A 16,851-nucleotide genomic window follows, 5' to 3' on the forward strand; every position below is an offset into this window, starting at 1 on the left:
GTTGAACACTTTTTTGGTTACTACATGATTTCATATGTGTTATTTCATAGTTTTGATGTCTTCACTATTATTCTACAATGTAGAAAATAGTAAAAATAAAGAAAAACCCTTGAATGAGTAGGTGTGTCCAAACATTTGACTGGTACTGTATATTATTTAATTTTTTTCCTCAGAAAACTTGAGGGGGGTGCATATAAAATCACCTGCTGGCCAAATTTGGCCTGCGGGCCATCAGTTGGGGAACCCTGCCATAGCATAGATGCAAACTTTCAATTAAATATTGTCACCTTTCAGTATGAATATTAGTGTTTGTGGGAGCACTCAACATCATGGAATAACCTTGCATCATAATGTATACTGCATTAGCCATGTCAATTCTGAAATAATAGGAAATGAATTTACTGGACATTGAACTTGTAACTCATTTCATTTTGTTCTTTTTGTAGAATGGAATATTACATCACAATGGTGAAGTGGGCCACCAGCACCAAGGTGGCAGTCAACTGGCTGAACAGAGCACAGAACAACTCCATACTGACACTGTGTGAGGCCACCACAGGAGTCTGCACTAAGGTGAAACTTACGCACACACACACACACACACACACACACAAGAACACACACAAACACGCATGCATGCACACACCGCCACCCTCTCTGACACTGGCCCCTAACTTGCTATCTCATACTTTTCCAGAAACATGAGGATGAAAGTGATAGCTGGCTACACAAACAGGTAAGTCATAAGAACAGTAAAAGCATTTTATAAAATGTATCACTCACAACACACATAGAAAACAGCCCATACATTACAGTCAACACTTACAGAAGAAAGGGATGTGGTAGGAGGGACATAAATGCAGTTTACAGATTTAGCGTTCTCATATACTCAGACTCACTCCTCTTTTCTTTCGCTACTGTAGAACGAAGCACCACTCTTCTCCCATGATGGATACAAGTTCTTCTTTACCAGAGCTATACCTCAGGGTGGGAGGGGCAAGTTCTTCCATATCTCCATGTCAACATCCCAGGTAGAACAACACTGTCCTCCTTCCTGGAGTTATGTATGTGCTCTGTGTAGTAGCCAACTGTTCTTTAACCTGTAGTTGCCATGTATTGTTCCATTCCAGCCCAACACCAGCACAGACACTCTGCAGTCCCTGACATCAGGCGACTGGGATGTTACTCAGATACTGGCCTACAGCCAAGACAGGCAGCTCATGTAAGTCTCTCCACTCATACATTACAGGAACATTACCAAATAGTACCATTTATGATTTCCAAATGCATATAATTTCCTGTCACTTATAGTTGATCAAATGTTACCATGGAAATTTGACTTACCTTCTCTTGTTCAGGTAATAGTCATTGAACTCCAAACTGATCTTCATCACAATGTTTTACAGATACTTTTTGAGCACAGAGGATGATCCAAAACGACGACACCTCTACAGGTATAATTAGATTTCTCGATTCAGCTCTCTAAGGGTTTATTCTGTGAGAGATCACTATGTAATTGTTTTGATCTAATAAGGTGTAATGCTAATAGCGTGGTTTACTTCATCTATCCTATGTCAGTGCGGACACTAAAGGCCCGTTCAACCGCCGCTGTCTGTCGTGTGAGTTCAAGTGTGGCTATGTGGACGGCTCCTTCAGCCACAACATGCAGTACTTCCTGCTCAACTGTAAAGGTGAGTGCTCCTGACCTTGAATCCTGAACACTAAGCAGCATATGTTGCACTTTCCTGAATCAGTAGATTTTTGTGACAGTAGATTATTTCGCTATGCTGCTGAGGTTTTAGTGGGGTGTTTAGTTTCAAATACAGAGTTAGTCAAAACGCTCAGTCAAAATATTAAATAGAATTAGTGTTCAATGCTGTGGCAAAATGTTGCATTGAATCTGACTGCAGTACACCATTAACCACTGTTTCTACTTGCAATCAGACGTAACTCAAGCCCCTTGCCACGAAATGTGAACTGCCATCCTGCATCCTACAGTGTTCCTGCTGTATCAAACTACAGTAGTTGGCATAGAGCTGTATGTCCTACCCTGCTTCCTGTGTGTCAGACAGGTTCTGTCTGAAATGAGAGCAGGGCCCAGGGAGGGACAGATTAGGATGGGCTCAGCGCTGCATGGCCTTTTTTATGTCTGTGTTCTCATTCTCTCTGAGAACATTCATCATCGTTATCTCTCCTACCGGTGCAGTTGCCATGGCAGCTGATTTGTTTAGAGGGCCCGCTCTGGAGAGGAGAAAGGGCAACAACCTTTTCATGAATTAGATCTTGTGAGTGGAGAGCAGCCCTGGTCTGTACTGAGCAATAATAACAGCCTGGTATTCATTCAGCTGCTCCCCAAGGTGCTACAGACAGACAGTGGCTTCTCAGTAATGACACATGGCTGGCTGAGAGGGGTTATTTCTAGACTTGCATTACTAAAGATGGTAAGAGAGAGAGAGGCATTTTTTTAATGATCTCTGGTTTTTAAATACAGTGAAATTTGTATTTTGTTTGCCATTTGAGGCCATTCATATGAACCTTCAAGTGTTTCTTCCTATAAAAACCTACAACCTCCACCTCTCTCTCTCTCTCTCTGTCCCCATCCAGGCCCCGATGTACCCAGTGTTGCCATCTACAGCACCAAAGACAGACAGAGTGAGTGTTATGAGGCCTAACCCTGTACCATAAAGGGCACTGAAGCTGACGATTTTATTCAGTATCGTGTCTTTAATATCCCATCACACAAATCATTCAATGGGAAATGTTTGATGCTTCATGAAGCTGCCCCTCAGACCATACTGGAAGTGAACAATGAGACTGTTTCTTCCATGCCACTGCAGAGGTCCTGGACCTGGAGACGAACCAGAGAGTGAATAACACATACCACAACATGCAGATGCCCAAAGTGGAGTACGAGACCATCACCATAGACGATTACAGTAGGTATCCCTCCATGGTGCACCTATGCATAGGAAGCTAGCCAATGCCCTTTTCAGCTGCATTCTTTATGATTACATTATATATGTCATCATATACACTCACTGGCCAGTTTATTAGGGACACACATCTAGTACTGGATCGGACCCCCCTTTGCCTCCAGAACAGCCTGAATTTTTGGGTGTATGGATTCTACAAGTCGGAAACATTCCACAGGGATGTTGGTCTATGCTGACGTGATGGCATCAGGCAGTTGCTGCAGATTGGACCGCGGTACACAACCGCCACCAACCTGTACCTTTGACAACAGGCAGGATGAATCCATGGATTCATGCTGCATACGGCAAATCCTGACTCTGCCATCAGCATGACGCAACAGGAACTGGGATTCGTTGGACCAGACAATGTTTTTCCACAACTCAATTGTCCAGTGTTGGCGATCACGTGCCCACTGGAGCCGCTTCTTCTTGTTTTTAGCTGATAGTAGTGGAACCCGGTGTGGTCGTCTGTTGCAATAGCCCATCCGTGACAAGGACGGACGAGTTGTGCGTTCCGAGATGCCGTCTGCACACCACTGTTGTACTGCGCTGTTCCTTGTCTGTTTGTGGCCCGCCTGTTAGCTTGCACGATTCTTGCAATTCTCCATCGACCTCTCTCGTCAACGAGTTGTTTCCGACACAGGACTGCCGCTGACTGGATGTTTTTTGTTTGTCGCACCATTCTCGGGAAACCCTAGTGACTGTCGTGCGTGAAAGGTCCAGGAGGGCGGCCGTCTCTGAGATACTGGATCCGGCGTGCCTGGCACCGATGATCATACCATGCTCAAAGTCGCTTAGATAACTTGTTTTGCCCATTCTAACGTTGACTCGAACAGTAACTGAATGCCTCGATGCCTGTGTCCCTGCTTTATATAGCAAGCCATGGCCACGTGACTTACTGTCTGTAGGAGCGATCCATTTTTGTGAAACTGGCTGGTTAGTGTATATCAGATTTCATGTCATCATAAGAAATGCAGCTGGAAAGGGTATTGGCTAGATGTGTGTGTTATTTAAGTGATAATGCCCTAGAAGCCGGTTTGGAGGATATATTGACACAACGGGTTACCAACATATTCAAATAATGATTTACATATTTTCATTAACTTTATACTGATTACTTTATTCATACTATTTCATCCTTCCACAAGATATAGTCCTGACACAAATCTAGGGTTACTACCCAAGCCGGCTGGTCATTGGTTCTATCGGTTCGGTTGCCAGAGACGCAACCCAGTCGTTTGTTCTAAATGTTCTATTGCCATATTGGCTGGCAACGTTCTCATCCCTTGATTGCTAGCTAGCCAACTATGGCTAACTTACAGTCACGTCAAACAGTGAAGCCAGAATAACAACAAAGTAGCTGCATTTTCATAAGCTGTTTTCTAGTGACATTTACTTGGATACATCCATAACAGTGAGCTAATGATGCACGATTTCACCTGGCATAGAAAATGTACTCTTTCGTCAGGACACTGTTGTTCAGAGGAGCTAGCCAACAACCCAGCTAACACAATCACTTCAAACTGAAGCTGGAAAGACTACAAACTAGCTGCACTTCGTTTCATTTGACCTGTTTTCTATTGATATGTCTTTGTATATATCCATAAAAATGATGCTGATTCATGATTTCAACTGGCAGAGAAAAGCTGCCTACCTGTCTCATCCCGACACGTTCATTACAATGCGACAGCTGGAGATCGAATCTGAATATTGAAACAATGTTGCAAATGTCGGAGAGACAGACAGCAAGGTTTATACAAATCTCCGCTGTTGAAAACTAAATGTTAGTCTCAAAGAAATGTGAGATAATGTCTAGATGCTTTTTATAGTGGAGATCAAGTTTATAAATTGCCTGGCTGGGCTGATGACAGTGGATTGCGCAGTCAGATGGAACAGGATAAATAGGCATTTTAACGTCATAGCTTTAGCCGGTGGTAACTTGTGGAATGGACACCGGCTGGAATGCGCTTTTAACCAATCAGCATTCAGGATTAGACCCACCCGTTGTATAACGTCTTCATAAATGCTGATATGCACTACTGGGCTGCACTCTAACAATGGTATTAGTTATGAGATTTGATATGATAATTTAAGAAAAACAACTTTCTTGCAGCTCTGACGATGCAGATACTGAAGCCAGCTGGTTTCATAGACACAGCTCACTACCCCCTCCTGCTACTAGTGTAAGTGTGGCACACACACACACACACACAATACAGTTACTATGTTATTCTAGATAAAAACATCATACAAACCCCAGTAGAAATTATATTAGAATTATAACATATTCTGTTTTGACATTGGACTCATGACTTCGGACAGTTACAGAGCTATAATGGATCATTGGTTCCGCCTGTCCTCTGTTTCCATCAGGGACGGAACTCCAGGCGGACAGATGGTGACAGAGCAGTTCCGTGTGGACTGGGCCACGGTGTTGGTGAGCAGTTACAGTACCATTGTGATCCGCTTTGACGGCCACGGGTCTGGGTTCCAGGGCACCAACCTCCTCCACCGCATCAGGAGGAAGTTGGGCGTAATCGAGGAGAGGGACCAGATGGAGGCCCTCAGGTGAGAAAGAGGGAGAGAGACACCTGGACACAGCATAATCTTCCTTGAGAATTCAAATAATTGGTCCCCTTTACGATAATATGCTAACACCATGTTACTACGTCTTACAGTAGTTATATGCAGGTACAGTTGAATTACAATGGGAAAAATTATAAATATTTTCATTATAGTACATTACTGGGTTGTTGGAAATGTAATACCTACAAAACGGATTGTTTATTCTTCTTTTTCCAGACTGATATCGAAAGAAATGTACATCGACAAAAGTCGAATTGGAGTATATGGAAAGGTAAGGAGAATCAATGCTTGAAGAAAACAAGCTAGCTGCTTTTTTAAACCATGTAAAAAAGGTCATTCGGTTCCCTTTACTCCTCTTCTTGTCAATTCAAGTACTGTATCTGAGCTGACGAAAGAGTGGGCGAGGGCTTCACTCTGTCTGGAACATAGAGGAGAAGCTCAGCCCCACATATCTAGGTTGCATGCCAAATGGCACCATATTCCCTATATAGTGGACTACTTTTGACCAAAGCCCATAGTGCTCTGATCAAAAGTAGTCCATTATATAGGGAATATGGTGCCATTTGGTATGCTACCTCGATATGAGGGGGTGAGCTTCTGCTCTGTTGCACTATAAAAGGAATAGGGTGCCATTTGGGATTCATAACTACGAGAGCAACTACACACTACGGTCCAGCAACAACACAGAACGGACAACATCAATATTTCAATCAGGTTTCAGTCTGGCACTCAGTTCTCATTTGTCTATAGAAAGTTAGAATTTGTATGCAGTTTGTCCTTGGATTGGGCAGAAATTAACGTTGGAGTGGTGTATGTAAATGCTCTAGCCTTGATATGTCAACAATGTATTTTTATACTGTCTGATCAAGAAACATGATACTATTAAGTGTCCCTCACTAACTGTACCTTATCTGTCTATAGGTTTATGGAGGATATTTAGCCACCATGCTTTTAAGTTCTGAAGACTCCTTGCTTAAATGTGGAGCCGCCGTCTCGCCCATCACAGATTTCAAGTTATACGGTATAATGTAATGATTTTCTTTTGCAACATAATTTTTTGCTGCATGAATCATTTCTCACTACAAACGATGTATTATAGTTTGAACAGTGCCTTATAACATTATATTATGTGTGTTCCTTCTTTATACACCAGCTTCAGCATTTTCAGAGAGATACCTTGGATCACCAAAGACAGACTCTCGAGTATACTCGGTAAAGATTCAACACTTCATCCACTAGTCAGACAATATGTACAATTATTTGTATTTCATGCTGCCGTTCGCTGTCCTCTTTCCTTCAGCTGGCAAGTTTAGCACACCGGGCAGCTCACCTCATGAACAGGAAGTACATGATCATCCATCCAACTGCTGATGGTACAGTCATTAATATCAATACTTTAGCCTTTCCTAGATCTATCTGTGTGTGTGGTCTTGCCAACTTCTATTTGGGCATTGGCTAAGTTACTGTCAAAGCAGTCTTAACTGATTAACTTTGAGGCTGAATGTTGTTGAAGTACTGTGACAGAATATACGCATCTTACATGCCATGTTACCCTCTCTCCTTCCCTAAAGAGAAAGTCCATTTCCAGCACTCTGCAAAATTCATCAACCATTTAATCAACGAGAAGGCAAATTACTCTCTACAGGTAAGCTTGACATCTTGAGACTTTAGCTTTACAACATGTTTAGGACATTGTCATGAAGGCGTTATGAGCAGTGTATCAAATATTGTGTTACCTACCTACATGTCTTTTATTTTGTAATGTCTCTGTACTGTAGATCTACCCAGACGAGGGACACTTCCTGCATAGCGATGGCACACGGCAACACCTGAGCCAATCACTGGTTAACTTCTTTGAGGAGTGTTTCCGACTGCCGGACTTACCGAGCGAGGACAAGAAGGATGAGGGAGATGGTTAACCCAGCTGACACGTGGTTAACACTCCAGCACAATATGCAACAAATCTTTCTCAACTCATTACCCCCACCCCGGCCCAGATCTGTTTGTGCTGTCTTGCCAACTCTGATGGTCAGCTGTGACAATGCTCATTTAGAGTTGGCATTGGCAAGACAGATCTAGGACCAGGCCAACCTACTCCACCCTCTGTATAATTTGGGCTCCTCTTTAGAGCATGTACCAACGTCATGGACGTTGTTGACAGTGGTAAAAAAAATAGTCTTAGCAGTGAACAAGTTATTTGTTCTTTTTTTGGACCAAATAATCTGGTCACTGAAGAACCATCTAGTAACCCCCCTTGTGGACAGCTGAAGTAGTGAACCACTACTCCGACCAGCATCCATTGAGGGATGCATTTCCTCTCCCACCACACACAAGTAAGTCTATAGAGGGCTTTACAGCACAAAATATCCCCTACGAGCATCATCAATTTCATTGCGGTGAACATGGAGGGGACATAGGAGCTTCCTGTTGTTGGTATCGTCACTATAGATGAGTCAACATCCACCAGAGTTTGTGTCCATGATTCTGATGTTAAAACAGCAGTACAAAGAACCATTTGTTTCTCTTAATTGCTGTTTGTAATGTTGAATATGTCTTTCAGTAAGTACTGTGGCTTTGAGTTAATGTATGGTGGTCACATCGGCCAATGATTTCCTTTCCAAATGAGTGAGGGCACAATGTTACTTTAACTTTGGGATCATTACGATCAATTTTTTTCACTCCTGTCATTTGGAGTGACGCTCTAGTGTTATGTTAGGGCTCAATTCAATCCTTAGCACCGAAGATCTTTGCTGTAGTTTGAAATGTAAAGGTAATTTCTGAATGCAGGAACATTGCTTTAAAATTCCTATCGCCCTGTAGCGCAGGTTCTTCAGCGCTACTGATTGAATCGAGCGCTTAGTCACTGTGCCTTACTACTGGGGGTAAACATTCATGTCAAGGACTATAACACTTTTATAACAGATCAGTAACCTTTCATCTAAGCAAGATTGGTAAATTGTACATGGGACATAATTGACTTGAATCATTGCTATCAGACCAGTCCATATGGTTGAAAATGTAATGTGAATTTATAACTCCCATTATGTGTACTATTATGCTTGTATAATAGACACAAACCTGAAAGTTCTGGCTGTTGTTACTACAAAGGTTTTATAATTGTTTTTTTTGACGAATTAATGTTTGGTTCTTTGTCAGCTCATTTAAAATGAAGTGTTCAATGGCTTGACCGTCTGTCCCCATGACCTCACTTCTGTTAGTATTGTCAGCTGTTTTACAAAATAACTGTGGGTGACTAGTACATAAAGCATTTTCAAATGTACTTGTAGATTTTGTTCTTGGTGGCTTTGTTTTCATTGGACACTGCCCTTCAGTGTTCAAGAGGGGCACAGCTAAAGAAGGAAGTTAACTGATGTTGCTTGTGAGTGGTAGGAGTTATGATAGAGGTAGACATTAGGGCATGATAGTTCCTGCTAAAGAGTGTTGTATAACTAACAAGGGAAGGTAGTGCAGTAGATTCTAAAACACCAGCCGTGTCCTTTTAGCCATTGATAAGATTTATTTCCAGTGTTTTAGGAGCCCATGCCCCCTCCACTCATGGAGAGAACACGCCATAATGATACAAACAGCTCAATGAAGCCTTTTCACATGCAGGGAGGAATCTCTCATCGCTCCCTAGAGAACCACTGGACTATCACCAGTCTGTAATCTAATACCCACCCTACCATCAGCAACATCTCACAATACTGTACTTTTTACTTTTAAAAAAATCTGCCAATTTGATGGAAATGAAACAGAAAAGGCAGCTAAAACATGGCATTTATATACACACACGTTACTATTTTATACAGAAATATTTAAAATTCAAGTTCTGTTAATTCAAAATATAATAAAAGTAAAACCCAAAGTATAAAACATGTGAAGACCAGAGTGGAATGCCTAAGGAATGGAAGCTCGGCGTTCCTCTAAGATAGAACACGTAGAATGACTGAGTCGATGATAAAAATGTCATTCACAGTAAAATCTTTACGTATCTCAACAAAGACGATATGGCACCCTTTACATTTCATTATGAGGCACTTCCTATTGCAAAAGAAACATGAATAATCAAATCAGAAATCTTCTCCCTCTTGATCCCTCCCTCAGTCTGATGCCCGTAACTGACAGAAGCATGAAACCACAAGCACATCAACAAATACACAGCATATTGAATCAGAGGGAAGCAGTTCACTGCTTTTTTCTTAAGGGTGGAATAAAAACAGTTACTTTTGTATTTTCATGATGTCGTTAGTCCAGTGTCTTGTCACAATGCACCTTGAAAGACGTCACTCGGTGGTCACAGAGGACATATGGCAGTCCAAAACAGGCTATCTCGAAAATAAAAACACTTCAAGTAGAGAGAGCGAGAGGAAGGGGGATATGTACAATTTAAAATGAGAACACAAGCAAATAAAGCTTTAGTCAGTATTACAGCAAGCACGTCGTACATTCTTCATTTGGTTACTGAAGGACTCACTTTGAATCAACCGAGACCCTCTTACAACAAAAATAGTTCCTCTGCAATACTTTTAAAATCGGTCCCTTTTCACTACTGTAGCCTACCTCCTAACCATCAGTTACTGTATTTTCACAATCTTTAACTTGAAACAAGCTATGTTTACACTTCCTTACACCAATCAACTTTCAGACTCATCAGTTCATCCATGAGCAAGAGGCCCTCGAGTTGCAATCTTCAGCATAGCAGGGATTTCTGTTAGGAGTGAGAATTTCTCTACCCCAACGCCCATCCCAAAGTCTGTAATTTGTCATGAAAAAATAGAAAATGTATCAACATCAATTTAATGTTTTGTTCCATGCCTTGTTGTGTCTGAGTCAGACAAACCACCCCTGTGCAGTAACCCTTATTATTTTAAGCGTACACACACACACCACCTAACAGACTCTACGTAAACACACTCCGACGTCACTTCACAGTACCTGTACATGCTCACTGGTCATTTACAAAACATCACTCAGATACACTCATAGACTCTCAAACACATCTCACACACAGAAAGACAGACAGACACACTCCCATCCAGACAGACACCACCTCTCACAGGTACTGGTAGAAGCGAGAGTGGACCACCTGAGCACCAGAGAGTTTGTGTGGGTGTGCAGTGGCCGACAGGTTCAGGCTTTTACTCTGGGGACCTGCGTCTCCATTCAGCAGCTCAGCTGGAGTTGGGTGTGGTGAGAAGGGGTCTGAGGGGGATGACGACGGAGCCTCCTGGGCCTGAGGGTGGTCAGGGTTCTGGGGGTCGGGTTTGCGTAGGAGGAGCAGTGCCCCATGGTGTTCAGAGAAGTCCAGGCTGACCTCGGGGTTGGAGGTGCGGTGGCGCTCGCGGGCAATCCACTCCCGGATGGAGAAGTCCTGGGAAGAACACTTTGGCTTCAGCCGGTCCACGGCCGACAGCTCCGTCCGCGAGCCCCCGCCCATCCCAATGCCCCCCTGCCAGTCCCCCATCACAGACAGCTCAGCAAAGTCCCTCTGGCCTCCCATGGTGTGTCGGCGTCTGATGTTCTTCTTCTTGTCCCTGCGTCCCTCTGGAGAGCGGCTCTGCTGAGTGCCCACCCCGAACATGTCGTCTACAGACGTCCGCAGACGGAACTTCAGCCGGTCTGTGATCTTGAGACGCCATGCAGGCTCAGTCCCCTTCTCTGACTCGCTGCGGGAGGAGGAGCTAAGGCTGCTGGTGGAAAGCCCCTTAACTGCCCCCAGAACGCGAGACAGCCTATTGGAATCCTTGTCGCTCTGCCCTCCGTCCAACGAGGAATCGCTGTCAGTCTTCTGACGCGCTGCAGACTTCTTCCTGGAGAGAGTATCACACTCGATGAGTCTGTGGGAGGGAAGGGGCCTGGGCGCGTCCGGCACGTCTGATTGGCAGATATCTTTCACCGGCCGGGTCTCCTTCACACTCCCAATAAACAACGATAGGTCGCTCTCGCTGTCTGTCTCCATGGGCCGGCCCTCACTAATCAGCTCACTACACTCATCATCAGCGTCATCTCCTCCCCTGCTCTCGGCCACCGAGCGTACCTCTGGACTGAGCGTGCTCAGCTCGGCCCCGGTGAGGAAGGTCATGGAGGAGGTGGTGGAGTAGTCTGAGGTGATGGAGCTGACCTCTGCCCCCAGGCCACTGGCTCCAGTCTCTGGTCCCAGGGCCCCCGTCCTGCCATGCCTCACCCTGGGTCCCGTCACAGATGCCTGGGAGCTGGTGCTGTTCATGGTGCCCAGGTCTGAGACCTCATCGTAGTTGGAGGGGGGGTCCGACAGAGAGGACTGGTGGGCTACCTGCCTGCGGTGGCCGACGCGGGGGGATTGGGAGGTGTAGGGGGAGCGTGTGGAGGTGGTACGGAGGCTGGGGGAGGGGGTGTGTTTGGGAGAGGGGGGTGGAGAGGGCTGAGACATGAGGCTGTCTGAACGGGACTCTTTCCCGTTGGTTTGGACCCTGTCCCCTGGCTGTTCCCCTCTCTCGCTGGCCTCCCTCTCCTCCTCCGTCTGGCTCTCTGGGGACCAGGCGGGGTGGAGGTCCTGGTGGCTCAGGCTCTGTTGTTCTGGCTGCTCCTTCTTAGCATACACGGCGTCCAGGTCATCGTCAGAGCTGCTGGGCTGAGCCTTGTCCTTGGGCTTCTTACGCTTGCGGCTGACAAAGAAGGAGGAGCGAAGCATCTCCCTGCTACACTGGTCCTTCCCAGAGCCCCACAAGCCCTGCTGGGACAAAACACAAGGATGTCAGTCACACACCACTCACTAACTACTATATAACTAACTAACAAACAGCATCTCCCTGCTACACTGGTTGTTCCCAGAGCCCCACAAGCCCTGCTGGTACAGAGCACCAGGACGCCACATTACATTAAAACATGTTCTTTAATGAGGAATTTCACCACAAACATTCAAATTCTGCTCTGAAACTGCATGGTCAATTGCTAATCTATCTGGATGAGAACATCTGCTAAATGGTAAAAACAATGAAAATAGGAGGTAAAAGAGACAGAAACCTTGGTTACACTTACCTTTGATTTGGAGGAGTCACTACATGCTGAATCTGTGAGAGGAGAGGGGCATGAGAAACAATCTTTAAAGTATTTACAATCTGCTGAACAACACAAGTATCAAGTCAGGGAGAGAGAGGGACAGACTGTAGGCAGATCACAGGGTAGAGTGAAGAGACCGACAGAAACCTGCACCGTGAGAGGGCAGGAGATTCAACAACGGGATTTGTAGGTCACAGAGATGAAGGAAGGACACACCGAAGAAAGACACTGTCCGCGACAGTGGAGGACGAGAAGAGGAGGCGCCCAGGAATGGAGGGATGAGAGGAAGATGATGAAACCTGGCAGTGTGCACTAGGACAGGAAGCAGCTCATGCTCATAACAGGATGTACCCAATGGGACGACATCAACACATCACGGACCACAGGTGACGTCAGTCACAAACGATTACAATACACAGTCAACCACCAGCAACAGGGCATTCTTTCCCATCTCAGAGACATCAATCACATAGGAAGGGATGACAACACGTCTCTGTTAAGGGGACATAGTTGTGTGTTGTAGTCTGTCCTTTCACCCATGCAGGCTAAAGCAACAGTAAAATGGACAGGTTGTGCAATATGTCTAGAACTCTATCCTAACATTCTAGGTTAGGTCAATTGAATATGACTGACGATCACAAACACTACAAAACAAGGTCCGTACAAAAACCTTATCAAAGAAAATGTCAAAGAAACCATTCACTACAACATAAATATTACCACTATCAAGCCAGAATAGTGTGGGGGTACGGCTTAATGGAAAACTCCAAGCAAAAACGATCTATTGGTATTTGTTTCATTAGTCCATTGTTGACGCATCATACAGATACACAGCCGGTATGATACATTTTGCATATGATACAAAATGCAGCATACCGGCTTTATTTCTGTATTTTGAAAATTCTACATCTTGAAAACTTGATTGCTGACATGCAAAACATTTTGGGACTATATCAACAATGGACTAATGAAGCAAATACCAAAATATAGTTTTTGGGTGGAATTTTCCATGAAGTGCGTGTGCTTGATTTACGAGTTTTATGTGTCCGAGTTGGGGTCAATTCCATTTCAATTCTTGTCAGCCGAATTGGACATGGAATATCTCCATATAGGAAATGTTATTTACCTTAATCATTTGGAATATAGGTGGAATTGACCCAAACTCTAGTGTGTACAGTACCAGTCAAAAGTTTGGACACCTACTCATTCAAGGGTTTTTCTTTATTTTTACTATTTTCTACATTGTAGAATAATAGTGAAGATACCAAAACTATGAGATAACACTTATGGAATCATGTAGTAACCAAAGAAAGTGTTCAACAAATCAAAATATATTTTCTATTTGAGATTCTCCAAAGTAGCCACCTTTTGCCTTGATGACAGCTTTGCACACTCTTTGCATTCTCTCAACCAGCTTCATGAGGTTGTCACCTGGAATGCATTTCAATTAACAGGTGTGCCTTGTTAAAAGTTAATTTGTGGAATTTATTTCCTTAATGCGTTTGAGCCAATCAGTTGTGTTGTGACAAGGTAGGGGTGGTATACAGAAGATAGCCCTATTTGGTAAAAGACCAAGTCCATATTATGGCAAGAACAGCTCAAATAAGGAAAGAGAAACAACAGTCCATCATTACTTTAAGACATGAAGGTCAGTTAATCCGGAAAATGTCAAGAACTTTGAAAGTTTCTTCAAGTGCAGTCGCAAAAATCATCAAGCGCTATGATGAAACTGGCTCTCATGAGGACCGCCACAGGAAAGGAAGACCCAGAGTTACCTCTGCTGCAGAGGAGAAGTTCATTAGAGTTACCAGCCTCAGAAATTGCAGCCCAAATAAATGCTTCACAGAGTTCAAGTAACAGACACATCTCAACATCAACTGTTCAGAGGAGACTGCGTGAATCAGGCCTTCATGGTCGAATTGCTGCAAAGAAAGCACTACTAAAGGACACCAATAAGAAGAAAGACTTGCTTGGGCCAAGAAACACGAGCAATAGACATTAGACTGGTGGAAATCTGTCCTTTGGTCTGATGAGTCAAAATGTGAGATTTTTGGTTCCAACCGCTGTGTCTTTGTGAGACGCAGAGTTTTGGTTCCCACCGTGAAGCATGGAGGAGGAGGTGTGATGGTGCTTTGCTGGTGACACTGTCTGTGATTTATTTAGAATTCAAGGCACACTTAACCAGCATGGCTACCATAGCGTTCTGCAGCAATACGCCATCCCATCTGGTTTGCGCTAAGAGGGACTATCATTTGTTTTTCAACAGGACAATGACCCAAAACACACCTCCAGGCTGTTTAAGGGCTATTTGACCAAGAAGGAGAATGATGGAGTGCTGCATCAGATGACCTGGCCTCCACAATCACCCGACCTCAACCCAATTGAGATGGTTTGGGATGAGTTGGACCGCAGAGTGAAGGAAAAGCAACCAACAAGTGCTCAGCATATGTGGGAACTCCTTCAAGACTGTTGGAAAAGCATTTCTAATGAAGCTGGTTGAGAGAATGCCAAGAGTGTGCAAAGCTGTCATCAAGGCAAAGGGTGGCTAGTTTGAAGAATCTCAAATATATTTTGATTTGTTTAACACTTTTTTGGTTACTACATGATTCCATATGTGTTATTTCATAGTTTTGATGTCTTCACTATTATTCTACAATGTAGAAAATAGTAAACAATTAAGAAAAACCCTTGAATGAGTAGGTGTGTCCAAACTTTTGACTGGTACTGTATATCAGTATGCCACGCAAGGTTTTTGATGGGAAAGGTGGGTGTTTGATAGATGTGGATGGTTGGTGTGTTGTGGTAGAAGTATGTAGCAGTGAGGGAGAAGGAGGTAGCTAGGTGGCAGTGTTTGGCTGTAGTTGGTGTTTCTGAAAACAGTTAATTGATAAGACTAGGGGTGAATCTCAGAAGTCTTTCCCTGATTCCTTGCGTCATCTCCTCGCCTCTTTCACATAAGGTCAGAGGGAAGCAAGGAGAGATCTCCTCAGACCTTCTCCTCCAATGTGGTCCTTGCGTCCATCTAACGTTTTGAGGAGACTGCACACAAAAAATACCTTTGAGATTCACCCTATGATGTCCATCTGAAATATATGATTGAGAGTCAAATGTGACAGGAGGGCTGAAAGGGGCAAAAGCAAATCAGAGCCATTGCTTACTATCTCACCGGTATACATCTAACCCCCCTAGTCAATGTGGGTGTGTTTGTAACTATGTTCTGATCTCTCCTAGATGTATTTTTAGTGTGTTCCACAACAGCCAGCCCAGCCCCCCCCCAGACACCATGACAGTAATGCCACATGAGCAGGCGGTAGTGAAACCGTGGTTTGACCGTACCATGCTACTTGTCCTCGCGATCAGCTTTAGAGACAAGAGACAGCAGAAAGGCTTTCAGAAGAAACTACTGCAGGCACTGCTCTGTATGTATCCATTAGGTTATAAGGTATTTTCATTTTAGAGAAATGTGAAAAACGTGCACACCGACAGGAAATGACAAAACATCGACGTCTCTTTCTTTCTGTTTTTCTTTTTTTTTTCGCTCCTTCATTTTTCACCCCAAGTTAACAGAGCTGAGGGTTTCTGAAGACTAGGCAGCTACACTGGGGACAACACTCATTGTCCTTCTTCCTACAGTCCCAGCTGTCCACCACTGACATTACAGAGTCCACCAGTGACATCAGCGAGTGATAGACGCCGCCCACTTGGCCTGTGTCAGATTGGGTCAATGTGTGAGTGCTGGACAGGGACAGGGGAGAAAAAAACACACTACACACAAACCAAGGGTAGAGGTCAGAAGGGTTAACACTTCCACTCTGTTGTTTTGTTTGTTTGTTGTTTTGGGGGAAAGAACATGCCGGGTTTATATGGGAGGAGGGGAAGAAAATAACTGAAAGAAAAGGAGTCTTCATCTCAACATAAAGAGGAAAGCATCGGGAGAGATGACATGAGCAAAGGGAAAAAGAAAACATAAGAGAGAACTGGGAAAATAATATAACTTAAAAGACAATTAATTGTCTTGGGCAAATGAAAAAAGAATGACAACTAAACAGACCTTAACAAAAGGCTTAACATTTGCAAACTATATTCAGCAATTTCCAATTTGGATAAACGAAAATCCTTCCATTGAAGAATTGCTAAAATAGCTTGCCTTTACAAAAGCATGAGACTTTTCAGTAGACTTGCTTAGCTTTAGCATTTGATAATCTGATGGAAAGCAAACAAGAAGCCTCTTACTTTAGGACTAACAAATACATAC

At 43.8% G+C, this 16,851-nt stretch overlaps 2 protein-coding genes across 5 annotated transcripts in view; one reads left to right on the plus strand and one right to left on the minus strand.

The window, feature by feature from the left end:
- The window catches only part of LOC311098989 (A-type potassium channel modulatory protein DPP6-like), a 73,544-nt gene extending 64,706 nt beyond the window's left edge, over positions 1 to 8,838 (plus strand). Inside the window, exons 11-26 of the mRNA XM_084139571.1 lie at positions 447 to 573; positions 698 to 736; positions 924 to 1,031; positions 1,131 to 1,222; positions 1,407 to 1,454; positions 1,579 to 1,691; positions 2,605 to 2,652; positions 2,838 to 2,936; positions 5,086 to 5,155; positions 5,346 to 5,540; positions 5,775 to 5,829; positions 6,480 to 6,579; positions 6,712 to 6,770; positions 6,859 to 6,931; positions 7,130 to 7,203; positions 7,337 to 8,838. Coding sequence (XP_083995697.1) covers positions 447 to 573; positions 698 to 736; positions 924 to 1,031; positions 1,131 to 1,222; positions 1,407 to 1,454; positions 1,579 to 1,691; positions 2,605 to 2,652; positions 2,838 to 2,936; positions 5,086 to 5,155; positions 5,346 to 5,540; positions 5,775 to 5,829; positions 6,480 to 6,579; positions 6,712 to 6,770; positions 6,859 to 6,931; positions 7,130 to 7,203; positions 7,337 to 7,477 — 1,441 coding nt within the window. The 3' untranslated portion in view covers positions 7,478 to 8,838. The remainder of the gene's footprint in view (positions 1 to 446; positions 574 to 697; positions 737 to 923; positions 1,032 to 1,130; positions 1,223 to 1,406; positions 1,455 to 1,578; positions 1,692 to 2,604; positions 2,653 to 2,837; positions 2,937 to 5,085; positions 5,156 to 5,345; positions 5,541 to 5,774; positions 5,830 to 6,479; positions 6,580 to 6,711; positions 6,771 to 6,858; positions 6,932 to 7,129; positions 7,204 to 7,336) is intronic.
- Positions 8,839 to 9,052: 214 nt separating this feature from the next.
- The window catches only part of LOC311098988 (rho GTPase-activating protein 21-like), an 87,913-nt gene continuing 80,114 nt past the window's right edge, over positions 9,053 to 16,851 (minus strand). For 3 of the 4 annotated variants that reach the window (XM_084139567.1, XM_084139569.1, XM_084139570.1), the window contains 2 exons: positions 12,576 to 12,607; positions 9,053 to 12,270 (listed from right to left, as the gene is read on the minus strand). In XM_084139567.1, coding sequence (XP_083995693.1) covers positions 10,612 to 12,270; positions 12,576 to 12,607 — 1,691 coding nt within the window. In that variant the 3' untranslated portion in view covers positions 9,053 to 10,611. The remainder of the gene's footprint in view (positions 12,271 to 12,575; positions 12,608 to 16,851) is intronic. The other variant, XM_084139568.1, reaches the window with a different exon arrangement.

This window comes from Coregonus lavaretus, assembly GCF_964263955.1.
Source record: "Coregonus lavaretus genome assembly, chromosome: 23".
NCBI lineage: Eukaryota > Metazoa > Chordata > Actinopteri > Salmoniformes > Salmonidae > Coregonus > Coregonus lavaretus.